Raw genomic sequence first — 26,867 nt, forward strand, 5'->3', positions numbered from 1 at the left:
AAACAACCACTTTCTGAAAGGTAGGACCGGCGGAGAAGTGAATCGAAAGCGACGGGAAGATAGACCCCGGGGGGAGGGGCCGGCTCCCGGCAAGCGGCGGAGCAACCGCGCACAAAATCAGGACTTTTAAAAGTCTGTTCCGCTGAGGGACATCGCTCCAGAGGCTAAACCGGGGCGAAGCCCACGCGGGGTCAGCGTGGCCTCAGGTCCCGCAGGGTCACAGAAGGATCGGGGGTGTCTGAGTGTCGCAGAGCTTGCGGGTATTGGAACGGGAAAGCCGGCTACAGAGACAGAGCCGACAGTAAGCTCACAGCTCGGTGTTACCTTGAACCGGTCACAGGCTTGGTGAGCTTGGAGCGCGGCCGGAGGTCAGGCAGACGGGAGTAACTGGGCGCGGTTTTCTGAGCGCGCACTGAGGAGTGCGGCCCTGGGCTCTCGGCTCCTCCGGGCCGGAGACCAGGAGGCCGCCATTTGTATTCCCGTCCTCTGGAACTCTATGGAAAGCTCTCAGGGAACAAAAGCTCCTGAAAGCAAACCCGAGCGGATTACTCACCCCGGCCCCGGGTAAGGGCGGTGTAATTCCGCCTGGGGCAAAGACACTTGAGAATCACTACAACAGGCCCCTCCCCCAGAAGATCTACATTCTCTTTATAAGGCACTGCATTATCTAAAATCCATGGGTTTCAGTCGAGTCTGTAAGGCACCTCATGATGCAATAGGAGAAGAAAAGAAATACAGCTCAATGAATGTTATACAGTGTTATTCATTTACTAGCATCTGTGGTAAGAATTTTTTTTACTGTACATTTTTTTTTACTGTACATTTATTGAATGTCTGCTATGTACCAGCCTTATCCTTTTTGGGAATAGAGTGGTGAATAAAACAGACTAGGTCCTGCTTTCTTGGGATATACATTTTAGTGTGGGGTGGGGAGGGGGTTGGAGGAATGAGAAGGTCAGCACGTATAGATAGATAAAGAGGATAATTGTAAAAGATGGTAACTGTTGTGAAGAAATAAAGCAGGGTGATAAGATAGAGGGATGGCAGTTTTAGAAACAGTGATTAGAAAAGGCATCTCTGAGAAGATGATATCTGAGCTGAGATGTGAAAAATTTTAAAAAGCCAGCCATTTGAAAATCTAGGGAAAGAACATTCCAGGCAGAGGGAACAGCTAGTGCAAAGTCTCTCAGTGAAAATAAGCTCAGTGTTTTGGGAAACTGAAGCGGGGGGCAGGTATGGCAGGAGGTAAGTGATTTAAGTAGGGAAATTTTGGGAGAGAGCAGATGCCATCAAAACAGTCCTATAGGGCAAAGTAAGGAGTTAGGGTTTTATTCCAGTTGTAATGGGAAGCCATTGGTGGCTATTGAGCAGGGGTGTGATACCTAAGATCATTCTGGCTGCTGTGCAGCGGGGTGGGTAGAGGTGAAGATGGAATCTGGGAAAGTAACTGGGAGTCTTGTTTTATGCTTCCACATTAAGTAATGTTAGTGGCTCAGATGAAAGATGTAGTAAGAAAGATGGTTAGGAATAGATAGGTTAAGGATATGCATTTTCTACTTTTAAATATTAAGAGATCATTATATGTAGTTTTCTCACAGTCATCAGTTCTCCTCTATTTTTACTGCCCTGTTTTAGGTCTTTTTTTTTTTTTCTTTTTAAACCTCCTATGTAGAGTTTCTCACTTGCTTAATTGTTCTCTTTAGATGTCTTTTCTTTCTCCTCCAGCAGGAATCCATGTGGTATAGCCTTATTTTCAGAAAGCACAACTGGTCATGCTACTTGCCTAATCCAAAGCCTTCTTGGACTCTCTGATCTGCAGAAGAATGAACTTATCCAGACCCCTAACACACAGATGGTTCCTTTTTAGAGTTTTCTAGCTGTCTTTGATGTCTAGTTTAACTCCACTGCAGTCTGAGAGCATGATTTCCCATCTGCCAAATTGGTTTGGGTGTGTTTTGGGGTCCAGAATGTGTAATATCTTGGTGAATATTCCATGTGAGCTTGAGAAGAATGTGTATTCTGCTGCTGTTGTTTCAAGAAGTACATAGATCTCAGTATGTTCAGTAGATTGATGATGTTGAATTCACCTGAGTCCTTCTGATTTTTTGCCTGCCAGATCTATTCATTTCTGATAGACAGTTATTGAACTTGCCAACCATGATAGTGGATTTTAAAAGTTCACTTTGCAGTTTTATTAGTTTTTGTTTCACACAGGTTGATGCTCTGTTGTTAGGTACATATATGTTAAGGATTGATGTATCTTGGAGAATTGATCCCTTTATCATTGTGTAATGATTGTGTAATCAGCTTGGTGTATTTTTCTCCATTCACTTACTTTTTTTCTTTTTTTAAAAAAATTTATTTTATTTTCTCAATGTTCCAAGATTCATTGTTTATGCACCACACCCTGTGCTCCATGCAATCCATGCCCTCCTTAATACCTGCCACCAGGCTCACCAACCCCCACCTCCCTCCCCTCCCAAACCCTCAAGTTTGTTTCTCAGAGTCCACAGTCCATTCATTTACTTTTAATCTAAATGTGTCTTTGTTTTTAAAGTGTGTTCCTTGTAAGTAGCATACAGTTAGGTTGTGTTTTTGATGCACCCTGACAGTCTTTTAGTTGGTGCATTTAGACCATTGACATTTAAAATGATTATTGATACAGTTGGATTATTAGCTATTATATTTGTTACTCTTTTCTTTTTGTTACCTTGTTCTTCGTTTCTATTATTGTCTTCCACTCTTTTTCAGCCTTTTGTAGTTTTAATGGAGCATTTCATATTATTTCATTTTCTTTCCTTTCTTAGCATACCAGTTATACGTCTCTTACTTTTTTTAGTGGTTGCCTTAAATTTTACATTATGCATTTTAGGTAGTCCACATCAACTTTCAAATAACACTATACCACTTCACTGATAGTGTGAGTACTTTATAATAGCAAAGTCATCCTAATTCCTTCCTCCCATCCTTTGTGTCATTGCTGTTACTCATTTCACTTATATATGAGCATGTTTGTATATACACACACACATACATACATATATACATGCATATGTGTATATATATACAAGCATACATAGTTGAATATATTGTTGGTATTTTTTTTAATTTTATTTTTAAAGATTTTATTTATTTATCTGAGAAAGAGACAGTGACAGAGACAGCAAGAGAGCATAGGCAGAGGGAAAGGAAGAAGCAGGCACCCCACTGAAGAAGCAGGCACCTCACAGGACTTGGTTCCACGATCCTGGGATCATGACCCGAGCTGAAGGCAGAAGCTTAACTAACTGAGCCACCCAGGCGTCCCTGTTGGTATTATTATTATTTTAAACAGCTAGCATCTGTTATATCAATTGACAATAAGAAAAATAAAAGTTTTTATTTTACTTCACTTATTCCTTCTTATGTTCTTCCTTTATGTAGATCTGAGTTTCTAACCTATACTATTTTCTTCTAAATTACTTCTTGTGAGGCAGGTCTGCTGACAACAAACTCCCTCAGTTTTAGTTTGTCTGAGGAAGTCCATTTCTCCGTTACTTTTAAAGGATAATTTCACAGGATACAGAATTCTAGGTTGATGTTTCTCTTCTGTCAATACCTTAAATATTTTACTTCATTCTCTTTTTTGCTTGTGTGGTTTCTAAGTAGAAGTTGGATGTTATTCTTCTCTTTGTTCCTGTATAGGTAAGGTGTTTTTATTTTTGTCCCCACCTTCCGCTGCCTTTTTAAGGACTTTATCTTTGATCTTCTTTAGTTTGAAGATATGTTTAGCTATAGTTCTCTTGGCATTTACCCGGCCTAGTTTTCTCTGAGCTTCCTGGATCTGTGGTTTGGTGTCTGACATTTATTTGGGGAATTTTTGTCACTAGGACTTCAAATGTTTATTCTGTTTCTTCTGTCTTCTCTTTCTGATACTTCCGTTATGTGTGTGTTATATTCTAGGTAGTTATCCCACAGTCCTTGGATTTTTTTGTTCTGCCTTTTTTTTTCCCCAGCCTTCGTTCACTTTGCTTTTCAGTTTTCAAGAATTTTGTTGATCTATCCTTTAGCTCAGAGAGTCTTTCTTTAGTTATGTCTAGTGTACTAATAAGCCCATCAAAGGCATTCTTCATTTCTATTTCATTGTTTTGTTATCTCCAGCATTTCTTTTTGATTCTTTCTTAGGATTTCCATCTCTGCTTTCATTGCCTGTTTGTTGTTGCATGCTGTCTACTCTGTCCATCAAAGCCCTTAGGATATTAATCATAGGTGTTTTCAATTTCTGATCTCATAATTCCAAGGTCCCTGCCTTGTCTGGTTCTGATGTTTGCTCTGTCTCTTCAAATTGTACCTTTTGCCTCTTGTTATGTCTTGTCATTTTTTTTCTGGTAACCAGAACACGATGTGGAAGGTAAAAAGAACTGCTGTAAATATGCCTTAAATAATGTGGTGATAAGGTGAGTAGGGCGGGGAGGTGTTCTTCAGTCCTATGGTTATGTCTCAGTCTTACTATGAACCTGTCCTCTTGAACCATGAACTTCACAAGTGTTTCTTAATTCTCTGCACCCTCATAGATGGGGCAGAATGGTTAAAGTGGACTGGAGTTGGGTATTTCCCTTCCCCCAGGTCATGTAGGATCTAAGAACACTTCAGCAGATATGCTCTGGTTAACTGCTTTTCCCTGAGGACGGGTTTTCAATCTTGTCCTCTTGTTGTTTTTGTTTTGGGGTGGGGGCAGGTTTTGTTAAGAACTCAGTGCTCTCTTCAGAATGAATCCACCCCTGCCCACATACTAGAAGCCAAGGGGATTTTTTTCCTGATATTTACTGTGGAATCCTGGTCAAGGATTGATTGAGCTGTTTGCGGCGGGGGGGGGGGGGGGGGGGGGAGAGTCTCCCTATTACTGGGTTCCTCGGAGTATTTAACTCTCAGAGTTCTCCGTACTGAGCTTCTAGCAATTCCTTCAGTGTAGTTAGGCTTTCCTCTCCTGCACTGGTTCCTACCAGGTGTGTTTACTTATGAGTTCTGTTCTGGTAAGTTGTGACTCCTTATATTTGCCTGTTTGTCCTGTGTCTTCCCCTCTCTTATAGAGACAAGAGGAGTTGTTGATTTTTCAGTCTGTTAGGCTTTTTACTTGTTGGGGAGGAGTAGTGATGTCCAGGTTCCTTATAGGCAGAACCAGAAATTCGAAGTCCCTCCCCGTTCTGTTTTAGATCAATACTGTGGCATTATTTCCTGAATGGGTTTTGTGCGTTCCATATTCCATGCTTTGCATTACTTGCTTACCCGCTCTTGGAATGTTGGTTCTCCTCATTGTTCCTTTTGGAATTCCTGAAAGCTCATTTTTAAAGGCCTGAGTTCATCATCACCCTATTCATGAAACATCTTCTAGTCTTTACAGTTGGAAATAATCTATGCCTATTCTGTGTTCTAGTATAATTTCTTAATAACTTTTTGATGATATTACTTAATTTTGTTGCATCCTATATTTACTTAGACCTGCCAGTGTATTCAATCTGCCAATGTATTTAGTACATTTATATTAATCTCCTCAGGGTGCCAGGCACTGGAGATGCCAAGATAAATATGGCATGGACCCTTAAGAATCTCAAAGTATAATAGAGAAAGCAGCCAAAAAAAAAAAAGTTGCAGTGCAGGATAACTGGTGCTATCATGGAAAGAGTATGTATGAGAGTTTTACCCATCTTTCAGATCTACTGGTCAGCCTTGGAGAGCATGGACCTGATTTGTTCTTGTGTCACTATAGAATCAAGTTGATGCTTACTAAAAGCTCACTGATTGTGAATCTTATCACTGATGATCCGTATTGTTTAGTTTTAGCAGTAACAGTCTTTAACATTTTTAGTCTTCAGAGACATAAGCACACTTTGAAAAAAATACTATTAGCCTTCTAGTCTGAGTTTAAACAAGATAATTTCGTCTCATAAGCTGTGTTGTTGCCATCACTATTGAATTTATTTGATCTGAATATGTCACTATATTAAATATTATCTCCTCCTCAGCTAGTTTTAATATTCCTTTATTCTACTAGCCCTTTTTTGCCTCAAAGGGTTTTCTATCCATTTCAATTAATTGTTCCTTATGTTAGCCTAATGAGGTTGATACTGTTCTCATTTTTATTACTGAAAAAACTGATAAACAAAAGGTAAATCAAGGAACTTCTAATTTACATCATTTCTAATTCAGAGCTTGAATTGTCCATTCTGAACCAATTTTGCCATGCTTCAAAGACTGTAACATTAAATAAAATATAGTATTATTTAAAATTGATGGGAAATGGTAAGTTCAGAATAAAATATTTCCGTATTAGATATTAGGGAAGTCTGTTATTTGATCTCTCAAGGTCTATTCTAAAAGTGTATTTGTAGTATATATAATACCATTTGCAAGTTAACATATTAATAAGCTATTTCTAAACAGTATAGCTTTTTCTTCAGAAGCATTCTTCCTCTCTCTTGAATTAAATGATTAAAATTCTTTAACTTATCAGTGTAACTTTGACTGTATTTAAGGTTTATCTAATTGCCTGTTGGATACGGCAGTCATCATCTTCAATTCTTGGTCCTTTATGTTTCTAGTTATTGTAGGGTTATTCCTGTGGCACTTCAGGCACTCAGCTCTTCAGTTAATGACCTTCTTTCCTACTTCACTCTCCATGATATGGCTGGATCCCTAAGAACTCAAGTTTGTCATATTAATGCTTCCTTTTGGTTATAGTTTATATGTGGATCAAGCTTTAGATATAATTGATACAAGCAAACTTTGTCTTCTCAGTTTTTTCTTGTAATTTAGTATTTTTTGGATTCACTAATAATTGTTAAAATTCCCTTTTAAAATTATAGATGTGTGTGCTGTCCAGGCACATGTAGCTGTATAAATTTAAATTAAATAAAATTAAAAATTAAGTCTTCATTTACAGTAGTCCTAATTCAAATGCTAATGGCTATTGGATGGGACAACACAGATATAGAACATTTCTATCATAAAAAGTTCTACTGTGCAATGTTGCATAAATAATTTATTGCTATATATTTGTATATTATATTTTATTATATTTTATTTTTATTGTTTTTTATTATTTTTACTATATTTTATTATATTTTATTTTTTATCTGTAGTGAATTTTTAGATATGGTCTATGCTAAATACTTGGTTTTTATTTCCTTCCTCTGCATTTAACAGTACCTCTGTGACTGTTTTTTTACAGTATACAAGTCTCATCTGAGTTTTAGGCAAATTTAGTTATTAACTTATATTGTAGTAGGCAACTTGAAATTAGACTACTTTGCAAATCTTTCCTATATTAATGATACACAAAAGTAATTTTACAAGGTGAACTTACTGATTTTTAAAATTTTTCTTAAAGTCTGTCTTCTCCAAAGTTCCCATTTAGAGAGAAATAACTGCCAGTTCTGTGGTCCGGCATTGTTTGCTGTATTGTACAAAGTTAAGATGTCCTGAATCCTCCAAGCCTATTTTTTTACTTAAATAAAAAATTCCGTAGGGAAGGAAGATTTTACAAGCAGTTTCAGAGCAGAATTGATTTTGGTTTGTGTTAATGCAGACAATCTGCCCAGTGTTAAAATGTTAAAGAGAAAAAAAAAAAAAAAACATACAAGCTGCCATATTCGTGTGATCACACCAAAATAGCAGCTTGTATTTATATTTTCAGTCTCCTCGAGGTGGACTGCAGGCACACATGAATGAGTGGATGTAGTTGGTGTTGTGTTGTGATTTTATTTAATGCAGGCAGAGTACATGCTTGTGCATGCACGACCAGCCCTCACATATGCACTTGTTCACAGCCGGGAAAGCGAAAACGACAACACAAGCCGCTCTCTGAGAGTTGTCGGCAACCTGTGTGTGTGTTTCTTAAATATTAAAGAGGGGAAAAACAGATTTTCAGGAATACAAGAAACAATTCTTGTCAAATGGCCTGTAGTCCTGCCTCATTTGACAACATTTAAGGTAAAAACAAAATATTTTATTATAGTTGTGTGTATATGTGTGTGTGTGTGTGTGTGTGTGTGTGTGTTTTCCTGTACTGTTTTTAACATGTATTTTTCCCATCTCTATTCCATTTAGGCGTGCAAGTTTTTACTACACATTTACTCCAATTTGTGGGATTTCTTTCAATTTTGAAAAAAGTTCTGTAGTACTTGTGAAAATGCAGGTGTGTTTGCTGCAGAACTGACAGTTGCGGTGCTTCGATAGGTTAGCATCCTGAGTCCCCTAATGTTTGGAGTTGGAAGCAGGGCTCCATGTAGTGGCAGCACGGATAGATCACTGTGAGCTGCCGACCAGAAGAGGTTTTCCTTTTGAGATCCTCCTTGTTTTAAAGTAAGCCAGGTTTTTCAGTGCTGTATATAGTTGTGGGGTCACATACTAAAGAAGGTTCAAAAGTAAAGTCTGGTGCGTGGTCAAGTAATAGCTCATCCTGAAATATTCCTACCAGGTATAACCTGTTCAGTAGTAGAACAGAATCTTTTCAGAACTTGAGTGCAGATTCAGAACTCAACTACCTTTTTACTTTAAGGGTAAATGCTTTGAATTAAAGTGTTTTAATTGTTGAAAAATTGCAAAATAGAGATTATTTTCAGTTGTGAGAATCTTGCGCTTAAAGTGCATGTGTCTATCTCCTTATATATTTTTTCCCTAATTTTTCACCTTTATGGGATGAGTAGAAAGTTTTTCGTTTTTGAGGCAGGGGTGTAGTAGGGTCAAAGGCTTGCTGTTTAAGGATGTTGGAGAGCTAGACAGAAGCTTTGATGAAAATGTCTATTAGATGGTGACACATCCCATCTCCTGAAACTCCACCCCCACCTGTCCTTTCTCTGCTGTGCATTCTTTGCTATTTTCTGTCATCATAACCCTTCTGCTTCATCATCTCCCTTGTAAGGTGATTTCAAACTCCCATCTTCCATGTTAGGCCTCTTGGAGATTTTTTACTGTCCTCATGGGCTGGATTCTGTTACCATCACATCAGATTTCTACTTTTTTTTTTTTTAAGCTTTTTAAAATCAGTGTTCACCTTCAGTTTGTGGCCTGTGAAAACTGTATTGCTCTTTTCTTTGTTAATTGGAGAAACAGTGACAGCAGAACTCTGCCCAGCTTTTCTTCTGCTTCACCTTCCCACTTCCAGCCCCTGAGTCCATAGATTTCACTTTTTTTTTCCATTGGTTTGTTTGTAGGTTTGTGGATTTATTCACTCATCCAACAAATATTACTTGAGAAATTACTATGTGCTAGCTACTGCCGTGGAAATTGAAGGTCCTGATAAAGAAAATAGTGTCTGTTTTACTCTTTTAAAGATCATGTAAATTATCTCCTTTTTATACATCTGTAAAATGTCTGTTTTCTCTCTCAGATTTTCTTGAGTGCTTAGTTCTTGTATCTGGCACCCATAATAGACACTTGTGTTATTGGTACTCATCTAACTACATCTCTCTATTTTGCAAACCTGAAAATTTGAAACTAAAAAAGAATATGAAAAAATATTATTTGTTAATGGCCAGAATGGAAATAATGCCTGGGACTGCTAATCTTTCCACAACTCTGTAATATTTTATGTTAATGTTATTTGCCTAGACTTAACACTTTTTCAGTTCAAGAAATATCAAGTGAATAATACCTTTTGTATGCAGAGCACTCTGTGGAGCTAACAGGAGATGGAAATGTTGGTGAGTTTTTGTAAGTCTACTCAGAAAGAGATTAAATAAATATGGTTTGTGCCCTCTAAGCTGATAATACTCTTAATGCTGAGTTTCTCAACCTGGGAGCATTGACATCTTGGACCCATTCTTTGTTGTGTGAGGCTGTTATGTGCTGTGTAGGCTATGCGGCACCATCCCTGGCCTCTGACTGCTAAAAGCTCTGTGAGGCGTGCCTTTCAATTGTCACAGGGCATTGGGGCATCTTGACTGACACAGGGTTCTCTGAGGCACCACTTGAGAGCCTTCTGATATCTTAACAAAAGATTTTACACTCACTTCCTTGGTTTCATCTTTAGACTTTTTTTTTAATTGTGTTTTAGATTTGATGTTTGCCCACAAGCACTGTCGTAATAATGTTAGCATCATTTGCTGAATAGAGAAGATGAGAATGAGAAGTTTTATTTTCAAAGTCCTAGAACCTTTGCATTTAGCAGTTCTTCCTTTTGCTTCTCTCCTCTCTCATTCTACTATAAGTACAAATATAACTCAGCACCTTCAACACTCTGCCTGGATAGCTCCTTAGCTAGGTCACCCAGCTTATGTGGTACATTTTCTATTTTCTGTATAACTAGAAGCTGCCATGTTGCTGCTATATTATAAGGAAGCTTCTTCCTCCATTTTTCCTATAATGTTTTCCTTATTTTCATTTAAACCCTCACTGGCTGCCTCCTCATAGTCTGTCTTTTGCCAGTAGCCTTTTTCATGTGCATTAATACTTATCTGGTGCTGTATACAAGGTCCTTCCAGCTTCTCTCCAGTCCCGTAGACACTCCTACCATGTATTTTATGGTTTTTTAATGACACCCCAGATTCAGGTACTTAAGGCTGTGTTAGTTATCTGTAACTGCATAATAAGTTGACCAAAACCTAGTGACTTGGAACAATAATCATTTATTTCATAGTTGCTGCATATCAGCAGTTGGAGAGCAGCTTAGCCAAAAGGTTCTGGCTTAGAAGTCTCATGAGATTGCAGTCAGATATCAATTGGAGCTATAGTCATCTGGAGGCTTGACTAGGGCTGGAGGATCCATATTGGTTCTTCTCCACGTACATCTCTGTGTGGGGCTGCTTACATGTCTTTCTCCAGAGACTACTCCCAGAGCAAGCAATCCAAGAGAGGAACATATTCTTAAGAATTTGCACGTGTATTTTTAAAACTACCACCATCCACAGGTAACTTCCCAAGCCTCCTGGATGACCTTTTCTCTTCTGTCCAGCTGAAAGGGAAAATGTGTATGGGGCCTTGCTGAAGTGGAGGTGGGGGTTGAATTTTGTGGTCAAACATCATTTCTACTCTCATTTCATTGGCTAGCACTTGGTCACCTGTTACAGCTCACTGAGAAAGAAGCTGAGAAATTAAATCCAGCTGTGTGCCTGCAAAGACGAGAAAGCATATTTGGTTGAATAGGGACAGTGGTGAAATCAACCAAAATAGGGAGCTCAGGAAGAAAAAGTCTGCCTGCTTTCATTCTATATGAAATTGCTTCTCTTGATGGTTTTTGCTTGATTTTCCACTTTTTCTTTGATAAAACAATAAACCAGAAGAAGGTATTATCATTATTTTGGTGTTTAATAGTATTCTAGGGAGTTTCCATCAGCTCATTTTAAATTTTGGATGAATGCTTGTTTTGAAATTCTGTTTTTGAAGTATGAACATAACATCAGTTATTGTTCCTACAAGTCCTTCTGTGCTTCTCTGTCCTACTGCATGATTATAAACCTTCACCAAGGGCTTTATTTTTTCCCCTGGGACATCTTATTGAATACTTGCATCTTCAGTAATTCATCTGGGCCCAATGCTTTGTCTGTTTTAATACTTCTAATTACCTAATTATGTACTATAATGCAGTGACAAAGCCCTTTATCATTTCACTCTTATCTTAACCCTTTTTTTGCTTAGGATTTTTAATTTTTTTTTTTTAATTTTTTTGTCTCTTTGTTGTCTGAGGATCTCTTCATTATAGACGACCCAGAAATTTGCCTCGCTTCTCTTAATTGTCTGTTTGTATTATCACAGATCACTGCCATGTGGGTTCCTGGCTATTGGGGCTCTAAAGTTGTTGTGTGGCTTTTCTCCATCCCTTACTTCCTGATTCATTCCAATATACTGTAGTCACATGGGCAGATACCCAAAAGGCACATAGAATAGTCTGGTTGTTGTAAACTACTTTTGTGACAAAATTAGTGGCCATTCTGTCATTCATTTAGATGTCTACAACAAGTATCCATAAACAAATGTAATGGAAGTCAAGATTTTTCAAAATTATGCTGACTTTACTTCAGGATAACTAAAAATTGATAAAAGGAAATTTTTTTTAATTATATATGCGTTTTAGATAATGAAGGTAAAATGATAGAATTAAGAGTTTTACTATTTACAACCTCTAATGAATTGATGGAAGTACATAATACCAACTGTGATGGTTACCTATTGCTACATCGTAAACCACCCCAAAGCATAAAACAGCAACATTTATTTTGTTGATGAATGTACAACCTGGGCAAGACTGAGGCAGACAGTTTCCCTCTGTTCCATGTAGTATTGGCCAAGCCTGCTTGAAGGGTGGGGGCTGGAAATCGTGTGAAGCCTTGTTCACTCCCATGTCTGGCTCTCAGCAGAGACCTTTGCTGCAGCTGGGGACTAGAACACCTCCTATGGCCCTCCCATGTAGCTGCTTGACTGCCTAGCAGCATGATATCTGAGTTCCAAGGATGTGTCCACAGAGAGTCAGATGGAAGTTGTGTTACATCATCACTTTGTGAGAAACTAGTCACTAAGGTCAGCATGCATTCAAATGGAGAGGAGTTAGACTCCTTCACCTTTTCACAGAAGTGTCAAAGAATTTGTAAATGTATGCTAAAACTTTCATACCACCCATGAAGAATTTTGTTGAAAATTAAGTTTGAATTTGATGAAGTCTCTAGACCTAACTACCAGTTTATAGGCTGTATAGCAGGAGGAGTGTGTTAAATAACAAAATAGAGGAACAATAAGAAAAATTCAGAATGTGGGATGTTTCGACACAATAAATAACCTGGCTTCCTTAACCAGTACATTGTAGCGACAGAGACAGGGAGGAGAAAAGGGAGGGGAAGAATAAATCTTAAGAGATAAATCAACAAATTGTAACGTATGGACATTTTATGGATCTTGAACAAACTAAAAAAAAAAATTAGGGGAATTTGCTCATTGCCTGGATATTTGATTTAATGAATGGATTATTTTATTAGTCATAGTGTTAGAATTGTATATGGTTATGTTTTTAGAGTCCTTTTAGAGATATAGTTGTGACATCTCAGATTTGTTTCAAAATACAGAATTGAGGGAGGACTATGTATGAATCAAGAACTGGTTGGTAATGATATTGGGTGATGGATTTATTGAGTCTACCATGTCTATTCTTTAGAAATGTTTGAATTTTCCATAATGAAAGTTTTTAAGTCTTGTGATGAAGACTATAACACCTGTGAATTTTGAGTTATTTCAAGATGCAGAACAAAACTCATACACCAAAGTTTTATATCTCTGGGTATTAATTTGCAATATGTAAAATTTGTCTGATTATAAGTTCCTTCACACATCTTGGGAGAGAAACTGCTGTATTTTAAATATTGATCTGTAAAAAAAATAATTGAAAAAAATAAATAAAAATAAAAAAATATTGATCTGTTAACTTGGAACTGAAATACTACTTTTTTTCCATCAAGAAAATCAAGAAAAATCTTAGAGTCCCTTGGAGAGCCCTCACTTTTCTAGGTCCCCAGTTTGGGGTGCCCTTGTTCCCCATGGCAAAGCACCTGGCTTCTGACACCTCCTGGGAGGACCAGAGCCCTGCTGGGTTTGCCTTTGGACCTTGCTGTGCTTCCAAGCCCCTCCTGGCAAGTCAGGAATTGGGATGGTGGTACCCAGTCCCTTTCCCTGATGGTGAGGCCTTTCCTTCTGTGTCTGTCACCGGTCTGGGCTCTCCTGTGCATTCAAACTGTGGTGCTTGCCCATCCCAGGAATGGGGGGCAGAAGAAGGGGGAGGGCTAGGGAAAGAGAGCCTGGGATTTGTACAAGGGCTCTGGGATTAAATTCTTTATTCACTGAGAACAGATTTGGGAACACAAGGGTGTGGGAGCAGGGGGTTTTGGGGGGGAACTAGTTGGAGGGAAGGTAAAGTTCAAGGATGCTCTTGCTTTAATCCCCACATCACTCATCACTTTGTTCTTAAAGAAGTCTAGGATACAGTAAAAATAAGTAAATAAAAAGAAGAAAAAGAAAAATCTTAGACTGTATTGTCTAAATTTCATCATGGAGTACTTAAATATTACTTTCTCTTTGGTTTTTATCTATGCCAGTGTTTCAATCTCACTTATTTACCATTTTCATTTTCTGGCCAAATTTAGAAATTTCTTCACTTGGGCTTCCATTTTCTGATAATAATGAAATTTATCTTTAGGCCCATTTGGTATGAATTTTATTCCCTTTTATTTGCTATCAGATAACTGTTTTGAATCATAAACTTAACACAGTTTTAACTTTTTTTTTCTCTACCCCATCTTTTTGGAAGTTACTACCATTTCTTTCTTTTTTTTAATGGAAGTGTAGAGTCACTATTGATTTTCAAAATCTTAACTATTATTGAGGCCCGCTTGGGTCTGTATTTTGTGATTTTTCATTATTGTTTCAGAAGTAAATTTGCCCCATGGTGTTCAAATTACTTTACCTATCTTCAATCAATACCAGATGGCCTGGGGTTAAAAAATAAAACAAAACAAACAAACCAAAAAAAAAAACATGTAATGGATGGCAGGGAAGCTATTTTGAAACAGAAAACATATCATTAAATACTGATAATTACTGGGGGGGCCTGGATCTCAGTCGGTTGAGCATCAAACTCTTGGTTTCAGCTCTGGTTGTGATCTTAGTGTGGTGGGGGGCCCCAGATCGGGCCCCTCATCCAGCTCTGTGCTAGGCATGGAATCTCCTTGTCCCTTTCCCTGTGCTCCTCTGCTTTTCTCCCACCTGTTTCTCAACTAGGTAAATAAATAAGATCTTTTTAAAAAACCCAAACTGATTAGTACAGTTCCTAGAAAAACTACTCACTGTACTTTTCTCCCTTATTTCTGATCCATGTAGATGGTACATCTTCTGGTGTGAAGCCTAACAATAAGACAGTCAAGTTTTTGTTGTGGGAAATATGTTATTATTCATGTGTATTCATCAACCTCATGACGTAGTTCTTCTTGGTAATTCTGAACTCATGGAATTTTACCTAAATGTGTATGTCTGACTTACTTATAATTGATGAGTGAAGCAGTGGGGAAATACCGCTGCCCTAACTACCCAGATATGTGGGGGCAGATGTGTATCTCTCTGCTTCAGAATCCTTACTTGTGACCTTCTGACTTAGCCTGGCTAATCTCCAAAGACTTCTTCAGCTTAAAACTTCTCTGAATGTAAATTCTTTATCCAGCTTCTTAAATAGTGTAAACTTTTATACCGTTTAAAAACCTTTTCTGTGTCTTTCTGCCTTACTTTATTTGATGCTGTGAAACCATCAGAATTTAGAGAGCAAGTCATACTTTTCTAAAAAAGAGGGTATCATGAAACTTCATAAATTGGCACTTTAGGGTTGTAGAGTAGTGTTGTAGATAGTGTGCTGTTGCGTAGATATGCTATGTCTGCCTAATACACATTTTTAGTTGATTGGGTATTTGCTAAAAGTGGGTAATTTAAATTATCTACCTGCAATTTAATTCTTGTAGCTCTCTTGTTTTTAATCTTGCAAGTGGTTAGTATGCATTTAAATGAAACTATGAATTGGTATGTAATATAATTTACATTTTTAGTAGTTAGGTATTAAACTCTTACTATATAGTTCATGGGTATTTGTTACAAAGTGGATATTGCAGTTTTTAGTACTTTCTTGCATAATCAGTTCAGATTGCATCAGCTACGCAAAATTTGGTTGTGCTGGTGTGCATGGAAAATTTTCAAAGAATAGTTAATGGAGGGGATGTGCAAAATCATTTAAGCCATGTGATCTAAATTATGGGGCAAGAATCCTACTTAAAGACATGGCGAGGATGGTATCTAGACTTATTGTGATGATCATTTCGCAGTGTATACAAATATCATATCATGTGTTTTACACCTGAAATTAATATAATGTATGTCAATTATACCTCAGTTTAAAAAAAAAAAAAAAGATAAGGCTAGATTTAAGTCATCTAATGAGGAAGAAGGAGAAACAATTTCCATTCTCTGAAGGCTTAATCTGTTTTTACCTTAGTAACTAAATTTTCCTAAGAAGTTTCTCTTTAGCAATTTAACTGCTTACCTGTCTCTCATCCCGATTACTTTAGTTTGGGATATTTGACTTGTAAGGGCTTTATCAACTTTCTTTTGTCCCAAAGAAGTCATTTAAAAAGTGGTTTTGTTTCTTCCCTGGTTCAGTGCATTTGACATCTTTCTGGAACACCTTTGGCTTCTATGATATAATATTCTTGCTTTGAATCTACTTTCAGGTTAATTTTTCTCTTCTTTGGGAGCTAAGGTCATTTATGCCTACTCACACTCCCTTGCCTGAGTAGAAACTATCTGGAGGGGTCATCAAATTAAGATTCATGGAGAAATATGAGGTCATCTCACTCAAATCCATGGGTTGTTTATTACTGGCAATCCAAGAAAGAGGTCTCCTTTGCTAGAGATAAAATCAAATATATGTGTTTGGGGACAATTGCACATCCAAGGGAATTTCAAGCGAAAGTCACATGAACAGGTGAAGATAAAATAGGCTTCAATTTATTATAAAAATTAGGACCAGAAATGAGATGCTTCACAAACCATTAGCATAGTTAACCCAGGAACCCAGATTAGACTGGGAAGAAAGTCATTAACTCTCACAGGGAACAAGAAAAGGATCAGAATGAAGCATAAAACAGCTGAAGTCTCCAGAACAAGGCAGTTAGCCCTTACAATCTGACCTGCCCCACCTTTTCTCCTATCTCATCATCCTGCTTTGGACTGGCAGTACTTCATGGAAGGACTTCTGTTTCTCAGTACTGATCACCGTACTGTGCCATACCCTTGGAGTACTCATTGCCTTCATCTGTGCCTTCATCTCTCTTTCTGATTTGGTTATCTTTACCACTGATATGCCATCTTCCTCTTTCTCCTCTCATAAAAATTCTTTTTTAAACCCTTTGTGATTGAGCCTATTTATGACTGTTAACTTCTAGGTGACATTCCTTTTTCCCTTATGTACTCATTTTGTATTAAATTGCTATGTATTTGTTCTTTGGATTGTTAGAATTGTATATTCTTTCATTAGGAACAACTATGTAGGGCCACCTGAGTGGCTCAGCCTTCAGCTCCAGACATGATCTCAGGGTCCAGGGATCAAGCCCCTTGTGGGGCTCCCCACTCAGCGGGAAGCCTCCGTCTCCCTCTCCCTCTGCCATTTTCCCTGCGCTCCCCACCCCATGCTCTCTGGCTCTATCTCTCTGTCAAATAAATAAATGAAATCTTTAAAAAAAAGACAAAAACTGAACTAAAAAACCAACAGCAACTATGTAATCTCCTTTCAAGTGGATACTGTGCCCTTTTTCTATTTCATATTACCTCAAAGCGCCTGGTAGAATTTTTGATCTGGAGAGCGTTTAAGCAATACTGACTAACTTGTTCCATTTGAAGTCAGCATTTTAATCAGACAAACTAACAGCATGGTCATGTATAATAATTTAAATCCTAATACTGGCATTAAAAAAATAAAATGATTTCTTCAAAAAGCTGGTACATCCAAAATTACATTCTAGTCCTAAAAACTAAATGGGCTAAAACAAAGTTATCCTGCACCCCAAATATATAGGCTGTGATTCATTTTGCTTAAGAACTGTCATATCCACTGTGTGAGGACTTTAAATACATGGAGACATTTGAAATATTTAGGTGTTGAAAGGTACAGTTTCCATCTGTGATAGAATAATTTCCCTTTCCTCACCCTTTTTCTCTTACCTTATCAGTCCCACCAGTGGAATAAGCTAGTTGCATGGTAAATACACACTTGTACTAACACCTAAAAGTAGCCTTTGATACCTCTTAAACATGAGAGTTTGAAGGTAATTCTTAGAATTCTGCTAGTCAGTTTTAATCCTGTGTTTTCTTTCTTCAGGTTTCCTGAAATGCAGTTTTTCCAACAAGAAAATGTGAGAAAAATTCTTACAGATGTTCTTTTCTGTTATGCTAGAGAAAACGAGCAGTTGCTTTATAAACAGGTAATGAAAATATCGTACAGGTGGCATCCATTGACTCAAAATTTTCTATACAGCTTGACAAATGATAGAGCAATAATGTAGCCTTTATTGTATCCAAAGTTGTATCATAATAGTAAAGCAATCAAAGAGCTGCTTGTCAGCTGCATGGTGAGAAAAGTAAGCTCATTGAAGCACATATGCTTCTTCCTTATTATAAGACATTCCACCAAATTGTCTTCTATAAGGCGTTCAATCTTTTCTTTCAACTTTTGGGAGTTTGTTTATAAACAGCATCTTTGAAGCCAATCTAGTAATAAAACTTTTCAGAGTTGTATATATAAATATTGTTTCTAAATACAGCATTTATAAATATGTGACATGCTGTGTAAAAAATAATCAATGTCCTTCTACTCTTTTAAGATTTACTGGTGATATAACTTTGGAAAGTTTCTCCAAATTTTTTGAAATTTATGATATTCTTTGGTATCCAGATATTTATCCCATTACTAAAGGAAAGAAGATTAAGATTGTTGGATTATGTTTTGCTTTCATTGAAATGTACATTATTTAATATATAAAGAAGTATCTAGGTTTCTACTTAAGCTTATGGTATTCCAATAGAAATATAAAAGTTGGATTTCTTTTTAAAGGTTTTACTTATTTATTTGACTGAGACACAGCGAGAGAGGGAACACAAATGGGAGTCGGAGAGGGAGAAAAGTTGGATATTTTATGTATTTATCAAAATGTATAGTAAGTGGGAATTTAAATCAAATTAATAAATTCTCTAACAAAAGTTTTCAATGTATGTCCAACTGATCACTTTCTAACTTCAATGTAATATAACAGAAAACACCTGTTTGGCTAGAGCAATGTGTATGTGTATATATTTTTTTTTCTCTTTTTTTTTAAGTTTATTTAAGTAATCTTACACTCAGCATGGGGATCCACCTCACAAACCTGGAATCAGGAGTCATACACTCTTCTGACTGAGCCACCCAGGCACCCCTAGAGTAATGTATTTAGTTTGAAATATACTTGATCAGTTTAAAGATAATAAAGTACTGATGAATCACTGAGCTCTACCTCTGAAACTAATAATACACCATATGTTAATTAATTGAATTTATTTATTTTTTTAAGATTTTATTTATTTTTTTGACAGAGAGAGATCACAAGTAGGCAGAGAGACAGGCAGAGAGAGAGAGGGAAGCAGGCTCCCTGCTGAGCAAAGAGCCCGATGTGGGGCTCGATCCCAGGATCTTGAGATCAGGACCTGAGCTGAAGGCAGAGGCTTAACCCAGTGAGCCACCCAGGCGCCCCTAATTAATTGAATTTAAATAAAATTTAAGAAAATAAAGATAATAAGCAAAGTCATATTCCAGTTGTCCTAAATAATGTATTTGTTTTTATATACATAGAATACCGAAGGGAACTAAGTTTATCTTACGTTTTAATACTAGTAATATGCTTTCATGTTAATTACATGGTGATTATCACTTTTAGAATGGAAGATGGAAAAAATATATCCCATTCATAATGACGACCAAAACTTTAAAATGCCTTGAAATAAATATAACAATATAGATGCAAAAGATATGTGAAGAAAACCATAAATGTTATTGAAGGACATAAAGCAAGAGTTGAATAAACAGGAGAGTGGTTGTATGTTTGTAGATAGGAAGGCATGAAATATTACTTCTTCCCAAATTAATATGTAAATGTATTATCATTCCAGTGATAAACAGAGAGAGATGCATTTTTTAAAAACTGGACATAGTCATTTTAAATTTAGTGCCAAAAAGCTTTACCATAATTTTAATGGAGATAATACAGCTTAGGGGTTAAGAGCACTGGGTCTGGGCTTAAATCTGTTATTTAAATCTCAGCTCAAGCATTTGCTAGCTACATAATCCTGGACAATTTACTTACTTAAATTTTCTAAATCTTAGTTTTACTGTCAGTAAGAGGAGGACAATAATAATATTGGTTTTGTAGAGTTAAAAAACACATAGTGATCATTAAGTGTTCTTATTGGTATTTATGGTGGATTTACTATTATTATCATTATTAAATATTTTAGAGTTGCTACAGAATGTAAGGCAAGGGGAGAATGGCAAAGGGAGGTATGAAAACTTTGTAAACATTCTGTGATCAAGCTAATATGACATTAGTATGGGAATCAACATGGATCAGTGGAACAAACTAAGAACAGGTCCAGTTGTATATGAATTCTTAATATGATAAGATAGGATATTTTCCTTTAATGGGAGAAAAGGATATTGACTTGCCATGTTTGATTTTCCATCTAGAAAAAAGATTAAATTATACATTTATTGAAGAATAAATTCCAGGTGACATAAAGATATAAATATGAAAACTGAAATTTTTAAATGAAATATTGTAAAAAATGTTGGGGAATTGTTTATAATCGCAGGATTGGAAAGACCTTTCCAAGCCAGATAGACTCTCCAGAAGTCAGATAAAAAGTTCAAAGACCCAAAACAAAGAAACCAAAAAGAAGACTGGGAGAAAGTAAATATCAGTGTAGGACTTTTGGAAGCAAATAACAGAAAATCCCATTCAGAATGACTTGAACTCAAAGGATGTTGTTAACACACTTTGCAAGAAGTCTAGGGGTAAAATGGTTCTGCAGCATTAGTTATTCCAGTAGTTCAGACTCCTTTCTGTTTTTCTGTTCTCTCCTCATTGTGTTGGCTTCTGTCATCAAGCTTATCTCTTCGTTGTGTCCTTTCTTCTTTCCAATATTTGAAAATACCTCACAGTAAAAAATTTAGTGATAGCAAACCAAGTCAGAATAAAATTATCCCAAGTTACACATTCTTCTTTAGAGAAAGAAAAAAGTCAATTAAGGAAGTGTTATAATAATGGAAACAAATTCCACAGACAAGGAATAAAAACATAATAACTGCACTCAAACATAAGTGATGTGTGTGGGCCTCTGCATTTGTAAGGAAGACTAGGCAGGAATAGGGAAGGTCAGATTCTTGATAATTTAGACAAAGTCAATTACTGAATAAGAAAGTATCATTAAGATACTCTTGGGAGTTCCTTAATAAGACTTAATTACTCCCTGTACATGTTTAAAATCCTATAGATTCTTTACATAGAAATAATACCTTGCTAAAGAAGGACTGAATATTTAGCCAGATCAAATTTAAGAAAAAAAAAACCTTGAGTTTCATCACAAGCTGTTAAAGCTATTATTTTGTACTAGGTGACACCCCGTTTAACATCGACCATATTGTTAATAGTTATGGGATTTTATTGAATTAATGAGACTGTTATCATGTAGTAGAATGTCTTGCTGAGTTAATTGAAACTGCAGAGATTATATAAATGGTATTAATGAACTTTGACTGCCTGATGCCTCAGCTTTAATAAAGACTGCTTGGTGGGCTAAATGAACACAGGCAGATAAAAGAACAGGTTCAATTTTGTGAGCCTACAGGCTGTTGATGAAGAAAACTTCGTTACCTTTATTTTCAATTGGCATGAGTTTGGAGTGCAGTGACTACTAACGATCCAGCAGGGATAAAGGCTTTAAGCAAGCAGAAATGCTGATGGTGTAGATGCAAGCAAAATATACATTTTGGGAACCAATAAGTATACTGGCAATCTATTATGTTTTATTTTGCTTTGTCGAATTTACAGCATATTGAATTTCTGATCATTCTTTCTAAATGGTTCTCTTTTCCTATAAAGATGTTCATACACTTGCCGTTTGTAATTATTAATCAGGTTTTGCTAGTCTAGAATTAAGAGTCAAACTAACAATCTCTTCCAAGTCTAATTGAGGAAATGTCTCCAGTTTAGTTGGAAGTCAACAGTGAATTTGTAAAAAAGGTTGTCTTAATGATATTCAGGGGACTCTTAATTTTCATTATACAAAGAGCACCCTTATTTATTGATTTGAAATATGATTTAATGTTATTCTATTTCATTTTTCATATTGTAGTTCAACATTTACCAGTACATTGCTATATGGAGAGGTAGATGTTTAATCAGTCACCATGGAGTGAGTACCTTCTATGTGCTGAACCTGTAGTAGGAACTGGATTTTTTTTAATCTACAAATAAAAACATATCACAGTTTCTAATTCTAAAAACTTATCACAGTTTCTAGTCACTTCTGTGCTCATTTCATTGTGTGTCTTGCTCTCTAGACCGAAAGCTCTATAATGGTTAGAAACTTGCTCACTTCATTCACTTTTGTGTTCTCAGCATTGTCATAGGTAGTTAATAATTTTTGACATAGGAAGTTGAAGATGAGTAATGCATGAGCAAATGAGAATCTGGAGAGAGTATTGCAGAAACTAGAGGGAAGAGAAAACTTAAAGAGGGTGGGAAGATGCATTTAGGCAAGAACTGATTCTTATTAAAGCAGCCATTAGTTAGAAAATTACATAGAGGGGGAAAAGACCAAATGAGATCACCGCCACATCAACAGCAAAAACCTAGTAAAAACTTAGCAGTTTACAAACTCTTGGGTTGGAAAATCTGTTATTCTTTAAACTATTTTCTTCAAGTTAATTTTAATGCAGTGCCAATGAAATTGCAGTATTTTGATTAGCCTTTTATTTAAATGACACTAAAGTTTACCTTCTAATTAAATTAGGACAGGCAAGATAATTTTGAGAAAAAGAATAGAAAATATGGAAGAATAGAATATTTTACAGTTGAAGTCATTAAAGTAGTGAAGTTCTTGTTAAGAATGTACAAACCACGTATTGCATGGAGCCCCAGGTGTTATATGTAAGCAATGAATCTTGGAACACTACATCAAAAACTAATGATGTGTTGTATGGTGACTAACATAACATAATAAAAAAATAATTAAAATAATTTTAATAATTTTAAAATAATAAAAATAATTTTAAAAAGAATGTACAAACCAATGGAATACCAATAAAAGCCAAGAAAAAACGAGCACCAACTATTCAGTAAGTATATGGTAAAGACAACATCTCAAAACTCTTAGGAGAAGATGGATTATTCAATAATTAGTTGAACTCTTGGGGCGCCTGGGTGGCTCAGTGGGTGAAGCCGCTGCCTTCGGCTCAGGTCATGATCTCAGGGTCCTGGGATCAAGTCCTGCATCGGGCTCTCTGCTCAGCAGGGAGCCTGCTTCCCTCTCTCTCTCTCTCTGCCTGCCTCTTCGACTACTTGTGATTTCTCTCTGTCAAATAAATAAATAAATAAATCTTTAAAAAAAAAAAATTAGTTGAACTCTTGTGCAGAGAGAAATATAAGTTTATTCTTCAGGACAAAACTAAATGCCAGATCAGTTAAGAATTAGCTATAATAAAGAAAACTATGTACTCACCTAATCTCCATATAAGGAAGGCATTTTTAGGCATGAAAATAGGAAGCCATGAAGGATGATGTATTGATCTGATAGTTTTGAAGTATGGAGCTTCATGATGACATAGGATCTCACAATTAAAAAACAATGATAAACGTGGGATGGTATAACAAAAATGACTACAGGTTAATATCCTGAATTGGTGAAGAGCTGTAACAAATTATCAGGAAAAAGGGAACTCTTCATTAGGAGAAAATGGGCAATTCATTAAATGATAATGGCCAATAAAATTTTTTGTCAGTCTCACTAGCATTTAAATAGGGTAAAATAACTGTTTGATTATGAAGTTTTATAGGATTTCAAAAAACATAAATAAAACAAAACTGTATAAGTTAAGATGTGTGAAGTGGCGATTTTTATGCCCTAAAGTGAGGGAATCCTTTCTGAAGGGCAGCCTAATTGTATACATAACAAACTTGAACCAGCTTCTTTACTCATTGACCCAGAAATTCTCCTTCTAGGGACTTTATCCTGAGGAAGTCATAGAAAAAGGCAAAAAGATTACCACAAAGATATCTAATTTTTAATTTAGTTTTTAATATTTCTTTCTTTTGATCAGCCTGTCCTTCCTTCCTTCTCCCTCCCATTTCTTCCTTTCTTTCTCCTTGTCTTTTTTTTTTTCTTTTCTGTATCTATAGTAATTCTTACAGCAGTTTGCTATTACTTTGATCATCAAATTATGGCACTTGGTTTGTGGAATAATTAGAGATTATTCCAGTAGAATAAATACCTCATGATGATTTTAAAGCATACTTAGCACTTAGTTCCATTTTTTCTGTGTCTCTACCGTGTTCCTCTAAGGGATAGTCAAATAGTCCTCTCAAAGTTTGTTTAATAAGGAAATGGTTACTTAAAAAGATAGAAGTGGTGTACGGTAATTTATCTTAATCACCAGAAAGCTGTCGGTGTGTCACAAATTATTTTATACAAATGTCAGTGAGTCCTAATTCAAGTCTAGTGGTAACTTACAAATGAGCTCTGATGGAGTTTACTTTGATATTATTTTGTGATGATCACTAGCTTTTAAGAATGGCATGGTACTTCTAGAATGTACAGAAAGTTGTGTGTCTGCCCTTCCATCACTACTTCCACCCATGAAACTCTGTCTTGTCTTTGCTTTCATATTTTTTTAATTTCTTATTAAGGTGGTGTTTTGTATTGTTTTTTTAAAATTAAAAATCATCCATAGTTATTAAGCAAAAGGAAAATATAATTTACTTACTTTAAGAGGCAGAAAAGATTATAATCTATTTTTAACTTGCTAAAACACGTTTTCTGATGCTTAAGGGGTAAAAAATCTTGTAGTTAACAAGGCAGATTACTAATGTGGAATGCCTTATTCTCTACAATAATGGATAAATAATGAATTTTTATAATATTTTTTTAGAGACAACTTAGTAACCAATGTAGTTTTTTGCTTCTGTGCTTATTCATATAATCCACAGGTGAGCACCAGTATAAGTAAAAAATATATAATCGGTGAATTCACTAAATAAATTGAACAGTAACCTTATAGTTGAAGTAGACAGGGAAAAAAAAAACTATGGTAGTTTTCAGATTAAAGATGTTGAAATCGTACTTTGAAAACTGTTTGCTGTTATACCTGCTAAAGATTGTTTCTTTTATTATCCAACATTTCCAGCTAGCTGACTTCAGCTCTTCCTAAATCTACAGACATCCTAATTTTGAGCCATTATATAATGAAAACATTGGATGTAATTTCCTTAGGTCTACAGTTCTTAGTTGCCCTTCTTACTGCAGATCTTTACACTGTAGCTCATGATTATAATTTGCATAAATGAAATTCATATTTATGAGTACAGATCGTGAAGCAACTGACAGGTGCAAGGTTGTCTACCATGCCAATTTATTGTTTGTTGTGTCATTTAAAAGAGAACTGCTCTCCATGTTTTAAAGAAGAATTTGTGCTGTGGTTGAATTGGAATCAAATTCTAAAAGTAAATAAAATCTCATTTTGTAGCTTTTCATTTTATGCATTTCAATGAAATATGGAAATGTTGGTGGTGAGGATCAGTTGAAGAAGCATTTAACTGAGCCTAGTTTGTCCACTGGTGGACCCTCAGCATCCTCCCCCTCTCATTTCTCCTGCTCGTATGTTTCAGGGAATGCACGAGCTGTTAGCGCCTATAGTCTTTATCCTCCACTGTGACCACCAAGCTTTTCTTCATGCCAGTGAGTCTGCCCAACCAAGGCAAGTTTTTATTTAGGCTCCTTCTCTTTTTTTCAGCCTTGCTGTAATCATTTTAACCTCAGAATCTTTTATATTGAAGGTACTTTTGTAAATTATAAACATTTGGTTGTGTTTCATGTGGCTGATTGTTTACTCCACATAATAGTTGTAGTCCTGGTTCAGCTATGGGACAAATTTAGAATCATAAATGACTTTGAAAATCTTAGATCTGTGACAAAGGAAGGTATATAACTAATGGATCAAGAAGAGGAGATTTTTGTTAAGATGGCAAAGAGCTAATGACTGATGATATTCATATATACCATCCTCTAATGATTCTTTCACTGTTGGCTGTATGAAAACCTTGTCTGTGAGAACCCCTGTCTTGTAAATAAACAAAAATAACTTGTCATGTTTTAAGATACATTAATTTATTCTTTACAGCAAGTAACTTTAGTAATTATATTTAACTTAGGCTAATTTTTAGAATTTATTTCCACTTTAGATGCAGTAACTGAGGGCCCAGAGAGGCAGCCAGCCAGTATCTTGGGACTAGAGACTGTGAGATGATAAAACTTTGTCAAAAGTATTCCATAGGTTAACCGTTCTATGTGCAGAACATAAAAAATCAACACATAACATTTTATGTATTTATCTCTACAATTATTAATCAAATATAGCCATCCATTTTTCTGAGCATAAATTAGAGCCTTTGTTAAATTAGCCCTTGTTTACTATATTATAGATTAGTATTTTCTAGTTTCTCTCGAGTTTCTCTAATTATACAAATATGAGTTTGTGCATTTGACTAGAGTAACCATGTCTTAATTATCCTTTCTTCAGTTATTCTAAAGTATGGTAAGGATGAAGTTAGTCTTGGGATCCTGGTTTCATGCCAGTTTTATCTTTTTAAAAGCATGTGTGTACAATATGCTTCACAGGAAAGTATAGATAATTGAAAATTGCTCTTAAATAAGTTGGACCTGCTGTTTTGGCAGTTTCAAGCCGTTGAAAGGTAAAAGCAACACTAAAATAGATTTGAAAGAGGTATTATCGCTAATCAATGGATGTTAAAATACAATAAAAATGGAAGCCATTGAAAGAAAATAATATTCTGATAGGATATATATGACCAGTAAGTAAGTGTTTTGTTTTGTTTTGTTTTCTTTTGTTTTGTTTTGGAAAACAAGTGGCAGATTGTGGCGTAATCAATTTATTCTAGATCAGGCACATTCAAGGAATATATTGTCACATTTTGTAGTGGTTATTTGGAGTAATTAGATAGTTAGTTCATTGTGGTACAGACAAGGCACCTAATTTGTGTTTGATCTTTATA

General features: G+C 36.0%; 1 protein-coding gene across 8 annotated transcripts in view; it reads left to right on the plus strand.

Moving 5' to 3' along the window:
* The window catches only part of TBC1D5 (TBC1 domain family member 5), a 564,199-nt gene that overhangs the window by 319,002 nt on the left and 218,330 nt on the right, over positions 1 to 26,867 (plus strand). For all 8 annotated transcript variants that reach the window (XM_059162522.1, XM_059162530.1, XM_059162525.1 and 5 more), the window contains 2 exons: positions 17,873 to 17,975; positions 25,464 to 25,556. In XM_059162522.1, the coding sequence (XP_059018505.1) occupies positions 17,873 to 17,975; positions 25,464 to 25,556 (196 nt within the window). The remainder of the gene's footprint in view (positions 1 to 17,872; positions 17,976 to 25,463; positions 25,557 to 26,867) is intronic.

This window comes from Mustela lutreola, chromosome 2 (assembly GCF_030435805.1).
Source record: "Mustela lutreola isolate mMusLut2 chromosome 2, mMusLut2.pri, whole genome shotgun sequence".
Lineage (NCBI taxonomy): Eukaryota > Metazoa > Chordata > Mammalia > Carnivora > Mustelidae > Mustela > Mustela lutreola.